At 38.1% G+C, this 20,743-nt stretch overlaps 1 protein-coding gene across 1 annotated transcript in view; it reads right to left on the bottom strand.

Annotated features, from left to right (window-relative positions):
• The window catches only part of SNX9 (sorting nexin 9), a 110,784-nt gene extending 106,429 nt beyond the window's left edge, over positions 1-4,355 (bottom strand). The window contains exon 1 of the mRNA XM_072643787.1: positions 4,108-4,355. Coding sequence (XP_072499888.1) covers positions 4,108-4,190 — 83 coding nt within the window. The 5' untranslated portion in view covers positions 4,191-4,355. The remainder of the gene's footprint in view (positions 1-4,107) is intronic.
• Positions 4,356-20,743: the final 16,388 nt, after the last annotated feature.

Genomic DNA, 20,743 nt, shown 5'->3' with positions numbered 1-20,743 from the left:
TCTATTGGGTATAATGATTTGTTTTAATTCATATTTCATTGTTTCACTTTGGGGTTTCACACTTGTTTTAATTTGCATATCTCTGATTGCTGGTCATTTTGAACACTTTTTAACAGTTACTGATAGTTTGTATTTCTTTTTTTAACTTGTGTAAATTTCCTATAGATTCTGAAGCTCAGATTTTTATGAGATATATTTAAAGAAGATTTCTCCCTGAATCTTTTCATCTTGCTCTCGCTGCAGTTTACTTGTGCAAAAGCATTTTATTTTTATATTATTAAGTCTATTTTGCCTTCTATGATTTCCTCTATATTATAACTGATTAAAAATTTTTTCCCTAGTTGTAGAAGGTATAATCTCCCATTTTCAAAAAGAATTTTTTAATCTAAGGAATTTAAATGCTTACCCTCCAACTCCATTAACTATATTACTGTGGAAGCATGCTGAAAAAAAGGGTAGAGGAGTTTCTATAGCAAAGGAAGAGTTTACAGTTAGCATGGCCAAATGTGCCTAGAGTCCTGGACCTGGGAGTTGGTAAGACTTTGGTTTAAATTCTGTCTCAGACTCCTGGCTATTATGTGAGAATGTCACTCTCCCATTCATCAAACTTCAATGGTTCCCTATTATCTCTAGTATCACATATAAAACCCTCTGTTTATTTAGTGTTCAAAGTTCTTCACAACCTGGAGCCTTCCGACCTTGCCAGTCTTAACACTTTACTAATCTCATTTACTCGGAGATCTAGTGATGCTGGCCTTTGTGTTCCTAGCCCAACACTCCCTTCTCTTGGCTTCAGGCATTTTCTCTGGCTGTCCCACATGCCTGGAATGCTCTCCCTCCTCACCATTGCCTTCCAGGTCCCCTCAGGTCCCAGCTATGATCCTACCTTCTACCAGAAACCCTTCTCTTATTTCAGGCTAGTGCCTACCCTCAGCTGAGCATCTCTGATTTATCCTGTCTCAATGCATGTGGTCTCCCTCATCAGACCTGCCCCTTCAGAGCAGGAGCCTTTCTCTATTTTTTGCCTTTCTCTGTGTCTATCCATAGAGCTTAGTATGGTGTGTGGCACAGCACTGGCACACAGTAGGTGCTTAATAAATGCTAACTGCCTGATTTGCTCTGGGCCAGCTGCTTACTCTCTCCTGAGCCTCAATTCCTCATCTGTAAAAAAGGGAGTTGAACTAAGTGATCCCTCAGGTCCCGTATTACTCTGCTCCAAATCCAGGATCCCATGGCCTCTTTCACTTGGAGCACACACCTCCATTCAGTCTGCACAGCTGTCAGATGCTTCTGTTACAATCACACTCACACTGAGAGATCTACCAGCAAGTGGTGGATAGTTCCAACGTATCTCCCAGCAACTTCCCCACAGCACTTGGTGGAGCGTCCACACTACGGACGACCGTGGTAAATAAGCCTCTCTGGCTGTGAGACAGATAATAACAATAATAGCAGCAGCAGTTGTTATTTAGATAACTTTTTGTACTCATCTGAACAGTCTGACAGCCCTAGGAGATAGGACTACATCCTAATAACAAGTCCTTCTACAGTGAACAACACTGAGCCCACCTTCCACTGCAAGTGCTTCAGGGGTAACAAGAGGATTCTACTGCAGTTTCCCCGAAGTGATGATGCCATCCAAACACCACAGGGGGAGCACAGGGAGAACCCAGAGTTAGGAAATCCAAGTTCAATTTCCACCTGAGACACTTACAATGGCAATGTGTGATAATGGGCAAGACACTTAATTCTGCAGAACCTCAGTTTCCTCATATGGAAAATGGGCCTAAATAAGACTTGTCCTGTAGGTCTGCCTGCCAGCACCTCTGTAAGCAAGAACTCTTTGCAAACCTTAAAGTACTTTATAAATATGAAAGATTATTATTGACATGAACAATTTAAAACATACAATTTTACTGAGCCAGGTTTACCCAGAATGTTGGCTTCTGTTTTGGAAGACATGAAGGGATTTGGAGATATACCCTTAATTCTTTCAGGCCATTAACATGAAGATACTAATTCAGTTAACAGAACTCTGGTGACCACAAAAAGTTACAACTTCTAAAAACTTCTACCAGTAACCTCTTCCAAGAAAATACTTCATGTTCTGGGATAAATCTGATATGAAACCAGAATCACAGATTTTAAAAGGAAGTCTATGGTCATCAAGTCCTAAAAAAATACATCCTTTACAACATACCCAACAAGTGGTCTCTCCAGCTACTACTGTCTGAAGATCTCCAATGAGGGAAAACCCACCACATTCTAAGGAAGTCCATTCTGCTGTAGGAAAGCTTTCATTGCCATGCAATTTTTCTTTGCATCAAGCCTAAAGGTGCCTTGTGAGTTTTTACCCTTTGTTCCTATTTTTTGCTCTTTGGAGCTAAGAGATGTATATCTCTCCTCCACAAAACAGTCCTTTAGATCCCTGAACATGCTTATCCCATGAGCCCTCAATCTTCTCTTTTCTAGGCTAAACATTCCCAGTTCCTTAATAAAGCATTATTTTTATGGGGAGGCAGCTAGATGGTGCAGGACCTGAAGTCAGAAAGATCTGAGCTCAAATACGGCTTCAGACACTGGCTGAGTGACCCTCTATGTCTGCCACAATTTCCTCCTCTATAAAATGGGGACAATAGCATCTACTTCCCAGCCTTGTGAGGATAAAATAATATTTGTAAATCACGTTGTAAACCCCAAAGCTCTATTTATATGGCATCATCTCGATATATGTAAAACTCTACATAAATGTTAATGATTCGGATGATGATGATGTCAAGACCATTTGTGGACAGCTTGGAACTGCTGAGAAGTCTGTCCTTCCAGGGTGAAACTGCTCAGCATGAGGCTGAAATCTGCTTTGGCCTGACCTCTAGAGCAAAGTGAAAGGACTCTAATCCCTCTTCTACATGAAGGGCTTTCAAAGCTTCAGTCACCTAAACTCTCCAAGCTAATTGTTCCCACGTCCTTTCAATAATCCTCATGAAGAGAGATTGTATAAAATGACCTCCAAGTCATCTGGGTCCTTGCCTGTCTCAACTTTACATGTGTCTACATTAATTTTCTGTAATTAGATCAGGTCTATTAGTTCATCCTAATGAGAACTTGTTGAATCCCAATTCTCCTCTGATGTGTTAGCTATATCCCAGCTGAATATCACCTGCAAATCTGATAAGCACACTTTCTATAGATGAAGGCAGGTGCTGGACTTGGGGTTTCACTGATAGAGAGAATAACCCAAATGAGGAAACTGTCTCTACCAAAGCAAGACTGACATCTTCTCTGTACTCCAAGAACCTTAGGGAGTTACCCAAAGCACAGAGATGTTAAGTGACCAACCAAGGGTCACACAGCCAATACTGTATCAGAGGCAGATCCTGAACATAGGCCTTTCCTACTTCTGGGGTGGGTTCTCTATCCACTGTGCAGGACTATCCTTATGGCTTCACCTGAATCACTGATAAATGCTGACCAGCACAGAGGCAGAATTGAGGATGTCAGGAAGAAACATATCTGCCTATTCCCTTCATACCTCCACAAAGTCAAGTTTCAAGAACTCATTACTAGAATATTCACTTGAATGCAATGAACAGTAAGGTGCCTATCACCATTAAACTCCATGGTTCCAGTTCTAGCACAAATAAAGCCACAGAAAGAGCACAGTATTCATCTGTGAATAGTATCTCTATGCTATCCCAAGATGCAGTATCTAAATACTTTTTTTTTAAAGGCCTATTCACTTAGCTGAATGAATATGGATAGGTTGTACTCAGCACCAACAGTTAATATCCACATCACTGAAGTGAAACATCAGTTTTCCAGGGTGATGGAACAGGCCAAAGTTGATGAAAAACATAGAGACCAGTCCATATCTTACTTGGGAAACTGCAACGCTTTCAACAATCTCAAACTTTTCACTGCTGTAAAAGACCACGGTTAATAAAATGTTCACTAAACAATACAATATGGCTTCAACTGTTAGATAGGACAGGAATTAAAATAGCAAATAAGGTAAAGAGCAAAAGACAGCTGTCCAGTATCCCTCCCTGAGCCCCTGCACTCAGATTGGGGAGAGCATTCTCCCTAACTAGCCTGCCCCTGACATACCTTGCTGCTGCTTTCAGACCTTCTTCATGCAATATCTCCTGTCCCTGCCCTGGTTCTCCAGCTCCCATCCTGGAACCCTGCATGCTGACTGGTGAGTACGCCTTCTCAGTGTCCCTTTCCCCACATCTCCTTTCACCTCTAGCTTTAGGAACAGTAATTAAATTAGTTGGAAAGGACAGACCAATCAATTGCCCTACGGATTTACTCCATATATTCTCAGCCCAAAATACCCTTCTCTGGCCACCATTCCCATAAAACAACTACAAGAAAGCATGTTCTCTTATTATGACGTAAGTATAAGAACATTCTCTTATTAGAATCTAAGCTTTTTGAAGGCAGGGACTCTTTTTTTATTTGTATGTACAGCATTTTTAGAACTGCCTGGAACAGTTAGCCCTAAATAAATGTTTTTACTTTCATTCACCTAATTATTCAATAGAACACATGGTAGGTAGTAGAAGATTGCAATATGGTCTAAAAGTCATTAATGAGGAAATGTATGACAAGATAAAAAAGTGGGGGAGAGATTACATAAAATGAGACAAATGACAGATCCTAAGGATAATGAATTTTTTGGATTTATAGCATAAGAAGACTTTCTTCTTATTCTATAAGTAAACCTTCAATGGAGGACTAATTATATGGACAAGGATTCATAAGGTATAGAATCACAAAGGGGTTGCAATCTGCCAAGGATTAAAAAATAAGGCTGACAGCTACAGGAAATTCTGGGTAATTGCTTTTATTTTCTATATTAAATATTCAGTGGTGTAGGAAAAAGGAATAAAAAGGATTCATTGATTCTCAAAATTCAAAGTCATGGTGTGATGCCATCTCTTATAAGTCTTAGAGAACATTCTGACACGGTTCTCATTGTTTCAGCATGCTATTCTGAGAATTATCAAGGATTTAGGAAGTTTAATCATACCCGGCTGCTTTCACAATGCACCATTCCATTCAGAAAAGCAGAATACTTATTTGTAATCTCTTTAAGGTTTTTTGATGTCTCAATAATCCAACAGTCTACACACATTTTACTTACTGAGGCTGTGTGTCTATGTACCAGGAGCAGTAATTACAAAAAAAAACCAGTCAAAACATTTGTTCTCGGTAGCCAGATGATAGTCAAATGCGGCTGTTTTTAGAGAAGGCCACAGTTTCTTTCACAGCACCCCTTGAACTCATGTGTTAAGTGCTTAAGTGAATTAAGACCTCAAATTTAATTTTTGTCAGTTAAAAAAACAACTTTACAGAGAAAAAAATTGGTGTAATTCAAAGGGAAAAAAAGTACTAGATCAGAAACAGAGGGCTGGAATCTCAGAGCAGCCAAAACACATGACTGAAAAAGAATTCCTTCTGGTCTTAACCCAGGGTCTGGGAAACTTTTTGAAAAATATTTTGATGACTATTTTAATGTAACTAGTTTCCTTGGTAACCCCCAATGTACTTCATTTTGTGTGGTTTTTAAACACACAAATAATAAACAAATAATGAACACACAAATAATAAACATGAGAAGGGATCAATGACACACTCGAAAGGTTAAGATACCCTAATATACAACATTCATGATGAGTGGTCAACCTAGCCTAGGGGAAACCCACTATATCATTCCTCTTATACCGTAAACCTGTGACATTAGTTACAGGACAGGGCAATATACTCTAGCTACTGTAAAAACGCTATCATGTGCTCCACTAATGGGTGAGTCAGAATTATCATTCTCTCTAGAGGACAGTGTATTATTATTACTTATGATAATTCTATAAGTAAGAAGAGGTAGGCATGTTACTCTTTGGTCAACCAAAGAATTTTGTACTAAGTGAACTCCTCAAATAGTTGTGGGATCCATAAGAAGTAATTAGGACCTAAGCATTTCCAAATAAGGTAATTTCTTCCCCTCCCCCAAATGGCCCAATGGTTACTGGCGGTTATTGTCCTATTGGAAAATGATTGTTTCTACCTGTATACATTGCTCATTGAGTTCCAAAAGCTACTTAATTATATCCCACTAGCAGCAAGCACAGCGGATGGAGTACTGGTTCTGGAGTCAGCGAGATCTGAGTTCAAATTGGACCTCTCACCAGCTGTGAGCCTGAGCAAGCTAATTAACCTCTGTTTCAGCTTCCTCATCTGTAAAATGGGGATAACAATAACACCTACCTCCCACGATTGACCAAATGATATAAAAATTGCAGAGTGCTTAGCACAGTGCCTAGAATATATAAATATTAGCTGTTATTATTATTTCTACTTCTAGTAAATTTAGGTAACTGACTTGCAAGTATGTTGTGGGACCAAATAGATTAGGGAGATTGGAATTCAGCTCATACTTTGCCACATACTTGCAGTCCTGCACCATCAGTGACCTTGAAATGAATTTGTATTTATTTTTTAAGAGTTCAAGAACCCTTCTACTTGGTTGTCATTCAACAATCTATAGCCGAACATCAAAAACAATAGTTTCTACATCAAGACTTTAAATGAATATTAAAGACAGATTTGACAGTCTTTTCCTTAACATCCTGAAACAGTGACTGCTTCATTTATCAGATTCATTTTTATTTTAAAACTTTTGAGCAAATCAAATGAGAATATAGACCAATCTCCAAGGAATAAAAAAAACTACTATATGTTACATAACACAATATATGTTATGTCATATAACCTAAGTATATAATTATGTCACTTGACCCTCACAGTAACCTTGTGACTTAGGTACTTTTTTTAAACACTCCCGTTTTACAGATAAAGAAACCAGGACAAAGAGAGGGTAAGTGATTTGCCCAGGATTCTACACCTATTACTTTAAGTGGGATCTACACCTGGATTTGTCTTCCCCAATTTAAATCCAGCATTTTCTCCATACATTTTCCCTAACCCCTCATCTCATTTCTGACTCTATTTTGGTTCTCTGTAGCTGTACAACAAGGCTAGTCACTTGAAACTCTCCCCTGGTGTTATGAAAATCAATAATCTAATGGAAACCCACACAAAATAAAAACAAAATACAGTCCTAAAGACTGCCAAAAGCATCTGTCTAGAGTCAAAAGACACAGAAAGATGGAAGTTTAAAATAAACACCCAAAACAGACCAAATCTCCAGGAAGTTTTTAATAATCTTTCCCCTATTTTCTCTTATCCAGACACAAATAATTCTGACACTAGCTACCTATCTTTGTTGCCTGAACACTGAACCTCCCATCATAAAGATTTCTGGGTTGGATCTTTGTATGTGACTATGGATATAGTCCAACTCAATTATGGAGATATAATTTTTCCAATCCACAAATGATGTGTCCTTTACACTGACTAACTTTGTCAAACATTGGCTATTTCATTTCTGACTAGCATTAATGCCCTGAACCTACAGGGGAAGGAAGAGAGGAAATTAAAATTAATCAGTTTCCTCTGATCAATGCAACAACCACATTTCCAGGGAACCAATGATGCAAGCTTCCCATCTCCTTCCAGAGATGTGATGGACTCTATTTGGAATAGGAGATACATTTTCAAACATGGTCAATATGGGAATTTGTTTTGCTTGATTACGCATACTTATTAAAAGGGTTTCATTTGTTTCATCTTTTTTTATGGGGGGGAATACAAAGGAAGGAAGGAAGAAGGCAGCTTCCAAAAAAGAAAAAGGAAAAAGGGCACTTCAACATTTTTTAAAAATTACACAGAAGAGACCATAAGCCTAGAAAAATAATTACAGAAAAGCAAAACAGCTTTGACAGTTACATACTAAATTTATATATTTTAAAAGAAAAACTAGCTGTACATAATGCTTATGGTTTTGTGCTATGGAAATGCTCATTTTACTTAGCATGCATTAAATTAAGAATAAAAAATAAAATTCTAAAATTAAAATAAATTTTAGGAATAGTTTATAGTGCTGAAACTTAAAGCAAATAAAATATAAAAAGCTATATTTTCTACAAAACCCAAACCCATTCAACTAGCATGGTGATTATGTGCTAATCTGTAACTAAAAATAAAATCCTTTTAAATGGCAATGTCCCCCAGTGAATGTATTATTATTTTATTTTTATATATCTTTTTCAGGAACATGGATCTATTGTGGAAAATGAGACAGACCTGTATTGATATTTACTGGGAGCACCTATTGATTCCAGCAGAAATTCTAGCCTACTAGAATATATTTGAAAACTTTTCTGGACTGTTTAGATCAAAAGAAGAAAAAAGGAAAACAAAACTAAAATGACTTGATATACTCTTTATTTTGAATTAGGGTTGTTGCAGTTAGGTGGTGCAGTGGATTCTGGGCCTTGGGAGTCAGGAAGACCTGGGTTAAAATCCAGCCTAGGACAAGCTGTGTGATCCTGGACATGTCACTTAAATCCTGTTATTCTCAGTTTTCTCTTCTGTACAATGAGGATTCTACCCCTATAAGGTAGCTGGCATGGAACAAATGAGATAACAAATGTAAAGGGCTTCAAAAAATTTAAAGCCTTACCAGGATCTGACACAGGGTGCTTAGTTAAATGCTTGTTGTAAGATAACTAATATGGAAAAGTTTTGCATGACTGCATGTGCATAACCTATAGCAAACGGCTTGCCTCCTAAATGAGGGAGGAGGAAAAGGAGAAGGATAATTTGGAACTCAAAAATTTTAAAAACTAAAGTTAAAATTTTTTTTACATGTAAACTGGAAAAAAATTAAAATATTTAAAAATAATAAAGGCTTGTTGTTGCAAAGCACTATATAAATGTTAGCTATTATTAATATCGTCTAGAAGAAATCTACTTAGAGATCAGCCTAGAGGCTTTCAAAATGGTCAGTAGAAAATTTCTAGATTACTGAAAATACTGTATGTAGTGTGAAAAAGAGTTAAACCTCTTTCATTTGAGAATACCCTTTGATTCTCAACATCCAACAAATTCATTTTTTGAGGCAAAAACATTGAGTGTTGTATGCACACCCTCCTAGGTGCATAGCAATGTGCCCTGCTGCATTCAAGTCACTTTGTAGACAATGCCAATGATCGGCAGAACCCAGGCTTCTGGACATCCAGTTTTCTGCTATTTCACTTCTAAACAATGTTATTACTTGAAATGTACTTGAAAAGCATCTTAGAAGTTCTCTTAATCTCCTAAAAAGCAGCTCATCTTGATTTTAAATAGTCTTGTAAATGCTCAAAAATTACAAGGGGTAGGGAGTAATACTGTTATAAAGGACTAAAACCTTTTTTTTTAAAGGCAGGGTTTTCTTGGAAGAGGTCCTTGGGTTTAACGATTTCAGATGACTCAGACTCATATGACACTGTTTGAATTCTGCAGGATCTCTTACTCCATTTACTATAAAATATTTACTCTCTGGTTTTAAAGTCTCAGAGACATGACTACCACTAACTCAATGACAAGTAAAGAACAAAGTGGATCTCACACATCAGCAAAATGGTCTTTAAAATCAATACTTCATGAAAGAATCTAGCATGTGCAGGGAGGGTCTAAAAACAAAAGGGAAAATCAGCCTCCAGTACTGATCCCAGTAAGCCCAGAAGAGGGGTGGATAGCCAAACAAACCACTAGAGAAGGAGGCCATTTCCCCAAGCTTGGTCCCTTCCTTTCCTACATTCCAATCTTCTCAAACCTCAATCATGCCCATTCTGGGGGTGGGAAGGGGAAGGGAAAATGCATTTACATAGCTCATACTATGTGCTGGGCACCATGCTAAGTGCTTTACTAATATATCATTTGATTCTCACAATAACCCCTGAAAAGCAGGTGCTACTATTATCACCATTTTACAGTTGAGGAAACTGAGGCACCAGGGATTAAGTGACTAGCTCAGGGTCACAGAGCTAGTAAGTATCTAGGGCTAGTTTAAACTCAGATCTTCCTGCTTTCAGGCCACTGTGTCATCAAGTGACAACATCCTCCTTGTGGTTCCTCATGACACCCCATCTCTTAACTGAGAATGTTTTCACTGGCTGTCCCCCACGTCTGGAACTCTCTCCCCAAGTCTCCAACTCTGAGCTTCTTTCAAGTTTCAGTTAAAGTCTCATCTTTGGCAAAAAGGTTTTCCCAATCCTTCTTAAATCTTAGTGCCTTCCCTCGGACATTATCTCCAACTTATCCTGTAGTTTGCTCACAACTGTTTGCTCCTTATCTCCCCCATAGGACTGGGGAATCCTTGAGGGCAAAGTCTGTTTTTTTGTCTTTCTCTTTGCTTGGCACATAGCAGGCACTTAATAGTTCACAGACTGCCCCTTCCAGATGAGGAGGAAGTAGACTAAGCTAGGAAAAAACTAAACATAAAAAAGAGAAAGGAGACTTTATATAAGCAGACTACAAAAAGAAAGAAAAGAGTAGAGTACTGTATCGGGGGTATCCCTGGCATCAAAAGACCTGGGTTCAAGTTTTGTTTCTGAAACACAGTATTCAGACTTTGGGCAAACTACTTAAGCTTCCCTTGCCCCAGCCATTCCTGAAGACTACACATGACAGATGATCTGACTGTCTACATGGATGGAGGAGGTTTCCATGTGCTAATGAAATCACAGGGCTGGATTCCTCCCCCTAAAAAACAAAACAAAGCAGAAAACCCCCAAACAACCAACAAATCCACAGCCATCTGCATTAGTGATACTTATTTCCTGAAATTTTCAGGTACTTTAGTATGTGGAAAATGACAAACCAAAATGATGTTTTAAAGTATTTTCCCTTCAAGTAATGTAAAGCAGAAAAATGTTAAGAAACAACTGATCAACAAGCTTTTTACTAATCAGTTATTATTAGCCTAGCTAGGCTGGTCATCGGGGATATAAAGAAAAAAAATAGTCCCTGCTGGCATGGAGTTTCTGTTCTAACAGTGGAGACAACTGCATATATTAATAGGTAAGTATAAAATACACAGAGAGTAGATGAAAGGCAACCTTTGAGAGGAAGGCATTCGAAGCTATGGGATGTTGGAGCTGAGTCCTGCAGGAAGCTCAGGATTCTAAATAGCTGGAGGTTAGAAAGGTGAGCATTCCCAGCATCAGAAAAGGCTGGCACAGAAGAATGCAGATGAGAGGAGGGCACTGTGTCAACAAGTATCCCTGTACTGCCACCTGCAAAGTATGGCTAAGGGCCAAATCTGGCCCACCACCTAAATGGTATTTACATTTTTAGATACAATAAAATTTTGTTTTAAAATGTAAGAAAAAAACACCATTTTTAGCTCATAGGCAGATTTGGTTCACCGGTTAATGGCCTTAGGTTGCTATCCCAGTCCCTGGAATAGACTGTAGAGTACTTGGAGAGGAGTAATACAAGACTGAAAAGATGGGAAGGAGGCATGTTGTAAAAAGCTTTAAATGCCAGAGTAGTTTATATCTGATCCTCAAGGCAATAGGGAGTGGAGTTTACTGAGTAAGGGAGGGACACAGTCAGATCTACACTTTTATAAAAACCACTTGGACAACTGTGTGGAAGAATTGGCATGAAGAAATTTTGGAGGAAAGGAAACAAATGAAGAGGCAGTTTCAGAAGTCCAGGTGAGGTGTCAAGGGCCTGAACCAGGGTGGTAGCTCAGTAGAGGGAAGGGGATGCATGCGAGAAATACTATAGGGATGGCAACAAGATTTGGCACCTGGGTATGTGCAATGAGAGTGAGGAGCCAGACAGCACTCAAGTTGTGAACCTGGGTAAGGGGAAAGATGGTGGGGCCCTCTTCGGCAGGAGGAGGGAAGAGAATGCACTGTTTATGACAGGTTGGATTTGAGATGCTCATGGGGGTACGCCTGACTCTTTGTGATCCCATTTTGAGGTTTCTTGGCAAAGATAATGGTGTGGTTTTCCACTTCCTTCTCCAGTTCATTCTACAGATGAGAAACTGAGGCGAAAAGGGTTAAATGACTTGCCCAGGATCACACAGTTGTGTCTAAGGCTGGATTTGAACTCAAGAAGATGAGTTTTCTTGACTCCAGGCTGAGCACTCTATCCACTTTGCCACCTAGCTACCCAGAGAGGAAAGAATATTCAGGAGTAGGTGATCAGCAGCGTCAAATGCTGAAAAGAGGTCAAGAATGAGGATTGAAAAAATATCATTAGTCAGCAAATTGGTAACTTTGGAGAAAAACTGCAGTTGAATGATGTCAGATTTAAAAGAGTTTAGAAAACAGTAAGATCAATCAGCACATTTTTATTAGACACCCACAATGTGCCAGGAACTGTGCTATAGGCACTAGAGATACAAGTAAAAAGAATGAAATAATCCCTACATACAAATTTACATACTAAAGTGGTACACAGCAAGTTTGTGTATATGTGTGTATATTCACATGAATATACACACATATAAACACACCTACACACATGTACACATATATGTCTGGAGTGTACTTGCATCATAAAGATAAAATTATTAAATACAAAGTAGTTAAAATGTATGGTAGTTTGGGGAGTTAGTTGTCTGGGCAGTTGCTAAAGGAAAGGTCATGAAGGGCTTTATGCAGAAGATGGTGAATAAATATACCTTAAAGGTAGAGAGAGGCAGAGGTAAGGAGAGAGTACAAAAACAAAGGAAACGGGTCTAAGTACCCTTTGTGAGGCACAGAGAGAAGGCTAGTATGGCTGGATTGCAGAGTAAAGGAAGGGTCGTGCAATGCCCATCAGACAGGGAATGGCTGAACAGGCTGTAGTATTTGAATGTAATGGAGTGTTACTGTGCAGGAGGAAATGATGAGCAGGCAGACTTCAGAAGAACCTGGACTTCTGTGAGCTGATGCAAAGTGAAATGAGCAGAACCAGGAGAACATTGTATACAGTGACAGCAACATTGTGTGATGACCAGCTATGTCTGACTCAGCACTTCTAGGCAACACAACGACCCAAGACAGTTACAAAGCACTCATGACAGAAAATACTGTTCACATCCAGAGAAAGAACTCATGGACTCAATAGAGACTGAAGCATACTATTTTCATGTTCTTTTTTTTTCCTTTTGGTCTGTTTCTTCTTTCACAACATGACTAATACGGAAATGTTTTACATGACTGCACATATATAATCTATATCAAACTGCTTGCCCTTTTAGGAAGAAAGGAGGGGAGGGAGGGAGAAAAGAATTTGAAAATCAAAATTTTGTAAAAAATGAATGTTAAAATTGTTTTTATGTATAATTGGAAAAAATAAAATATTATTAAATTTTTTTAAAAAGGAAGGGTAGTAATATCCAAGGGGGTTGGGGCCCAGCTGTGAAAGTCTTTAAGAGAGAAACAGATGAGATTTTTTTTATCCTGGAGACCTTAAGAAACCACTAGAGCTGACTAAGTCAGGAAGTCCCTGTCAGATCTGCATTTAAGGAAAATTACTTTTAGGATTACTTAGGATGCATTGGTGTGGTAAGAAACTGGAGGAAAGAAGTGGGGGCAACATGTGAGGATGGATGACTTTTAAAAGGAGGTTAGCTGAGAAAAAGGGCAGTTTGTGTTTCTAGACATCAGGGTACAAAACTAGATGGAGAGAAACTAAGTACAGTGAGAGACAGGGATAATAGTGGAGCAGGAGAAAGCTGGAAGAAAAGGGATTAAAATAGAAGGGCTGCCTCAGGGCAGGAGGAGGACCATTCCTGTGACTAGAGTGAAGGAGCAGATAGTAAGTAGGGATGATATCATCAACTTATAAGATAAGGGGGGAAAAAAAGAGGAATTTCTCATCAAATAGTCTCAATGTCTTCAGAAAAGTCTAAGTACATATATTTGGCAGGCACAGTGGATAGAGTGCTAGGCCTGAAATCAGAAGACTCATCTTTCCAAGTTCAAATCTGGACTCACACAGGCCATTGTGTGACTTTTGGCTAGCTGTGTCACCCTGGGCAAGTCACTTAGCCTTGTTTGCCTCAGTTTCCTCACCCTGTAAAATGAGCTGGAGAACCACTCCAGTATCTTTGCCAAGAAAACCCCAAATGGGGTCATAAAGTATCAGACAGGTCTGAAAAATGACTGAACAGTAATAAGGATAGATTCCTTCAGATGGGTGAAGGGGTTGCTGTGAGAGGCTTGAGGAAAGGAGATTTAGGACAGTTGCTCTGATGAGTGGCATAGAGAATTTAGGCAGTAGTAGGACTGCCTTGCTACAAAGCAACCCTCGTTGGCATGGTTTTGTGACCTAACTATTCAGCAGAATACGAGTTAAGGATGAAGGATGGTGAGAGTAATTCAGGTTTCAGATTTGGTCTATCAAACAAGGAAGCAAAGGGTTTGAAAGTAGAGGACTTTGTATGGAAGAGAAGGGAAAAGAATGCCAACAAAGCTGAGGGGTGGCCTGGGACGATTGTCAGAGTTATATTATAATGAGAACAAATAGCTTTAAGAGTAGTAAATCGTAAACAGAAATGGAATAATAAAAGATGACATATGCAAATAAATGAATTTTAGAATTCTTGAACATGGGAAGTAGAACACACATTATAGGCGATGGTAAGATCAAAGGTTTGGTCATTCTTCTCCATGGCTACAAAAATTGGAGAAGTGGATCATAGGAATTGACCAGACTGAGGAACTAGGAGCGCAGGCTGATATTTTGTAATCCTAAATGTGTTAACCTTTGTATTTGAGAGGCAGATCACTGAACTTGTAGGAAAAAATCATGAAAAAAAAAAAGTGAGTTTCAAATCTTTGTTCTGAAATTCACTAGTTACATAACTCCATGTAAGTTATTTATCCTTCCTGAATTTCTATTTCCTTATCTAAATATGGGAGTTATAATATTTGCATTACCTATACATCACAAGGTTGTTTTAAGGAATACACTTTGTAAAGCTGACAGTAATATATAAATGTGAATAATTATCATTACTGATCCTTTGTACAGCAGCTAAGTGGCACAATGGATAGAATGCCAAGCCTGGAATCAGGAAGACTCATCCTCCTGAATTCAAATGTGGCCTCAGACAGATGACCCTGAGTAACTCACTTAACCCTCAGTTTCCTCATCTGTAAAATAAGCTAGAGAAAGAAAAGGCAAATCACTCCAGTATCTTTGCCAAGAAAGCCCCAAATAGGGTCAGCAAAGAGTTGGACAGGATTGAAGCAGCAAAAATTGCTGTTTCTGCTCATATTAACAGCAGTTTCCATATAGTCTAAAACAGAAGTAAGCTCTAGACTCTTCAGCCTTTTCCGCATGTACTTGGGAGCGAAGGTAATGGACACTCTGGAGACTCCTTACGGCCTCCTCCTCACTGGTGAGCAAGTTCCTCTTTGGAACCTCCACATAATTAAGTACCTAGGTCATAAGAACACTAAACCAGGCCAAGGTCCAGAACTGTAAAGGAGGCCTTCCCCAACTCCTTTTTTTAGCTTCCTTTAATGGGTATTGTTCCCCTGTTAAAATAAGCACTCCTGGAGGGCAGGGACTGTCTTATTCTTGGTGTTTTGCACTTAGTGCCTGATACATAAAAAGCATTAAATCAATGACTTAATCTAATCTAATTGGAAATGAAAAAGTACAGAAATCTTCTTATAACATAAACCATAAGATCACAGAACTCACTCTGGAAGGAATCCCGGGTTATTTAATTTAATCCCCCTTACTTTACAGATAAAGAAACTGAGGCCTAAAGAAGTTGAGTGGATTGCCCAAGGTTACCAGGTAAATCTCAGAGGGAAGACTGACCAAAGTCTCCTGAATCCCAAGTCAATTGTTCTCTTCAAAGTACCATAATAATAAATAAAAATAGATAATATGAATATATAAATACTTTTTAAAAAATAAAAAAAGGACCTAGTTTCTAGAGTGTATATTTTCTTGCAACACATTTTGGGGGACCTCTCTAGACAAAAACTAAACTTTTTTAGTTATAGATTTTCTAAAAATTCTACCAATTTTCTAAAAGATAGTGATTAATGATAAAGAATGACATGAGTTAAATCTAGCTTTCAGTGAACAGCCTGACCTAAATACATCTCCTAAAAAAAAAAAAAAGGCAAAACTGACTATAGAGTCTTGGGAAATTATTTTGAAATGAAACATAAGGTAAGTCAAATTTATAAGGGGATTGTGGATACCTCCTTATCATGAAGAACCTGGGATCCTATCACAGTTTAGAACTAAAAGGACTTTGGAGGTCATCTAAATGATCTCTCATTGTCACGTAAGGAAGCTAAAGGCCAGAATTAAAGTAACTCCCCCAAAGTTATACAGGTTACAAGTGAGTAGCAAAGCTGGAATTCAAACTCAGATCCTCTAACTCCAAATGGAGAAGAAATCTACCACTAAGCCTGGCTTCCTTCAAACTGCTGAAATTCTAAGAGTGAAGTCTTCACCCTGCCTGGATAACTCACCTGAAAAAACCATCGAAGGTTTCTTTGACTTAGTGAACAACCACAAAAGTATGACTTATTTAAAAAGCTACCTCTGCAGGTAATGATGCACTGTATGACTCAATTTTCAGATGCTTAAAATAGCTTAGGAAAATTGAGTCATATTGAATACCATCCTCTAACAAACATTACATCAACAATTTCTAAAGACTAAGGGTAGGTTATCACGTGACTTCAAGTAATATCAGAAAATATGACAAAGAACAACAGTGATGCTGACCTGGTCTTGCTGCTCCTGCTCCAAAGTTCAATCAGAAACTTTAAAAAATTGGTTTTTTTGGTGCTTGATGGGGATTAAGAATCGACGATGAATGGAATAGCCAACTATTTTATATGACAGCAGGGACTGTTTCTGTGTTTTTGCCTTTCTTTAGATCCCTAGCCTTAGCATAGTGCCTGGTCTATGATAGTGTTTAATAAATGCTTGCTAACTGATTATGTATTTTAGATTGAAGCTCTGATTTTGTTTAATACTTTGCTCCCCCTCTTCTCCCTCTGTAAAGAATCCTAGAAACTTTGCCAAAAAGACATAGTTTGTTGGATGAATAGTTGGATTTATAAGCATTCTTCAAATAGATGAAATTTGGTCTTAGGAGAATCCATTAACATCTCAAATTAATATCAAACTCTGTAGCCTATAAACAAAACAATTCACAATTGTCAACTCAATAGGCAAAGGGCTGAACTTGGAAGATCTGAACTCAAATCTGGCATCAGATACTTAACTAGTCTGTGTGACCTTGGACAAGTCAATTGTCCTCATCTACCTTAGTTCTCTTATGTGTAAAATAGGGTTAATAATAGTACCTACCTTGAAAGGTTGTGTGAAGATACTTGTAAAGCGCTTTGCAAATCTTAAAGCATTATATAAATGCTAGCACTATTATTATATTTCTGAAGATTTTGATAAGAAGTAAGCTTTAAGTGCACATGGGGTTTTAAGTAAGTGGTTACTGAAGTACTAAATTGTCTAAGTGGAAAAAAGAAAATGGTTTACAATGAGATTTTTGGAGTTTGCCTCAGCAATGCCCTCTTGTCACTGAAATAACTGTAGATCTCTTCAAAATAAGTGAGAAAAAAAGGCACATAAAACTGTTTCAGTATTTTAGACAGAATGAAAATTAAACCATAAGGCGTGTTAATGTTCAGGTGAAGGTACAAAAATGAGGTCATGAAAACAGGCTGTAGAAAATTTTCCATGCTGATTTAAAACAACAACACAACATTTCCTAATGAAGTCCACATAATAATTTGGTTCCTCTCATCTTTATGGCACGCACAAATTTATGAATAAATTCCATTTCTTCTTAAGAAACGTGATCCTGTCTAAAAACAAAATCAGTGCTTAGTAAACAGCACTGAAGAACATATGAAACAAAGTTTTATCTTTCAGACCATCTGGCGAAATTATATATTTCTGGACATAAGGTAGCTCTTACTTAGAAGCATAAAAGTATTACTTCCAGTGTTTATTTCCAGGGGCTGTCGTGAGTGTTCCAATCGCTGCCTATTAATTATTTTCAACATTCCACACTCAATTCAGTGAGACAAGCTGCTTAAAACAAACATCATGAGGCTAATACTGTACTTTGGAAGCCAGGGCTGAAAAGGAGGGAATAAAAAAATATTAATGTTAGGAACACCTTCAAAAATGTTTTTAAAAGCCAAGAACAAGAATTAGGTTATGATGATGATGTCAACACAAAAGCAATCTCCACTTGATTTCAAAGGTTAACTCTGGCCTGAAAATTAAAGCTAAGGGTCATGAGAGAGAGAGAGAGAGAGAGAGTGTGTGAGTGTGTGAGTGTGTGTGTGTGTGTGTGTGTGTGTGTGTGTGTGTGTGTGGTATCTGCTGCGTTCAACGACATGTATAAACTCTCAGCAACTCTAAAAAATGTCTTTTTGAAGATACTGCAACATTTGCAAAAATAACTCCAGAGAGTTTTCAGACAATCAACATTTCATTTACTCACAAGTTCCTCATATGAATCAGTCACTCAATTACAGTAAAACTTTTCGCTGATGTTGGAAGTTGAAAAACCTAGCACTGCAAAGAGCCCTAGACAGTAGATCTGGGTTTATGATGTCTCTGATATTCATTTATCCATTAGCTATGAGATCAGGTAACTTCATTTCTCTGTAAAACAGGCCTCACAAGATCATTCAGTCAACCTGGCCTCTCTTAAGCGCCTACTATGTGCCAGGAACTGTACTAGCCCCCAGGCCTGGGGGTGCAAATACAAAGAATGAGAAAAGCCTGGTCAGTCTTACAATGCTACCGAACAGTCTATGACTAGGGATATTTGATCAGGTTTCTTACTAGCCTTAGATATCAACATCTTCACCTTTCCCCATGTCTGGAGGTAGGAACAAGGAAATAATACTTCAAAACTATGCAAACAATTAACCTTACTAAGGAAAGGGAAAAAAAAGTTAATATTTTATTCCTAAACTTTATTTATTTTATTCTTTTTCTTGGTATGTTCACATAAGAAATATCTCCAACAAGCTTATTACTGCTATGCTGAGTGCCAGATTTACTTTGAATTAAAGGATCCTAAAAATGCAGAAAGGTGAAAAGTATGAGACAACAACAGAAGTACACAGAAATTAGGGTTGTGTCAAGAATGCTGACAGGGTGAGATGAGAGACAGACAATGACATGGAAAATTAGGGATAGGGGAATCATGCTGTCGTGGAGTCTTTTTTTTTTTTTTTTTTTTTTTTTTTTAGTTATGTCCAACTCTTCATGACCCCATTTTAGGTTTTCTTAACAAAGATACTGGAATGATTTGCCTTTTCCTTCTCTGGCTCGTCTGACAAATGTAGAAACCTGAGGCAAACAGGGTTACGTGACTTGCCCAGAGTCACACAGCTGGTAAATGTGTGAGGCTGGAAGAGGAGTCTCTCACTCCAGATCCAGGGCACTATCCATTATGCTACCTAATTGCTCAAAGGGGAAACCACACTACCTGAAATATCTGGATAACTGAAACAGGAGTATTTGTTTTTCTGCTGATTAATAATACAGTGCTTTAAGGTTTGCCCTTTACAAGGGTAGCTACATGTCCCTGTGGATAGTGTTGGGCCTGGAGTTAGGAAAACCTGAGTTCCAATCCAAACTTACACACTAGCTGTATGACTTTGGGCAAGTCATTCAGGAAACTGAGGCATGTTTGCCTCAGTGTCCCCATCCGCAAAATGAAATGAAGAGAGAAATAGCAAACGACTCTCATATCTTTGCCAAAACCCAAACAGGTTCACAAAGAGCCATGACTAAAATGACTGAACAACAACAATTACATGTGCTATCTCATTTGATCTCCAGACAATCCTTCAAGGTTTATCCCCATATCACTGATGGGGAAACCAAAGCTGAGAGGGATTAGGTGACTTGCCCAGGGTCACACAGCTAGTAAGCATCTGCATCAGAACTGGAACTCAGGTCTTTCTGACTCCAAGTCTGGCATTCTATGCCCTGAATTACATACACACATACACACACATACATACACACATATACACCTACATGAACATATGTACACATGTGTATAACTATAAGCATATATTGATTGAATATAGTAGTTAAAATTCACCAGTGCAAAGTCCTAAATTTGGGGTTCTGCTTTGATACTCCCCACTTCAGATACTGAGACCAGCACCCAGTAATGACATCAATATTTGGTTTCATAACAATTCTAGTCTTTGATACATTCAAAGTTGAGCCTTCCTCAAAACTAAGAGTTGGATAAAGAAAACAAAAGAACATCTTCAATGTGAAAAAGCCATTATTCACTGGAAAAGTAAGGGGGGAAAAAACGCAAAGTTAAGTAAAAGCTTCCTTGGAGTAAGTGATATTTTATATAAAGAGTAACCATTAATGTTTTTCTTTTGGACAGAAATATGTGTTCCAATGCAAACATGGAATAAGTACAATGTAAACGAATGACTGGGGGTAGAGAAAAAAAAACTTTATCAGACAGAATACAGAAGTTTCCCTTCTGAATGCTGTAGATAACCAAATTATAACAAGTATTTAACAATTTTAGCTCTGCCTAATCAGTATACAACCACATGAAGTTTAAGCATGTGTGCACTTGAATACAAATATCCAAACTTTCTGAACTTCCAAAAAAAATTAAGTTCAAGTTTTGGTACAAAGTGTGGTGTGTTTCTGATTAGTTAAATCTGAATTTATCTATTTCAATGCAAAAGGATATTCACGATAGAGCACCCTGACATTCCATTATTAAATCTAGTTCTCTGTGCCACCTTTAAAGGTTCTGGAACAGGTCATGGATAAT

The sequence above is a fragment of the Notamacropus eugenii genome, chromosome 2, assembly GCF_028372415.1.
Source record: "Notamacropus eugenii isolate mMacEug1 chromosome 2, mMacEug1.pri_v2, whole genome shotgun sequence".
Classification (NCBI taxonomy): domain Eukaryota; kingdom Metazoa; phylum Chordata; class Mammalia; order Diprotodontia; family Macropodidae; genus Notamacropus; species Notamacropus eugenii.
This window is presented reverse-complemented; position numbering and strand designations above follow the sequence as displayed.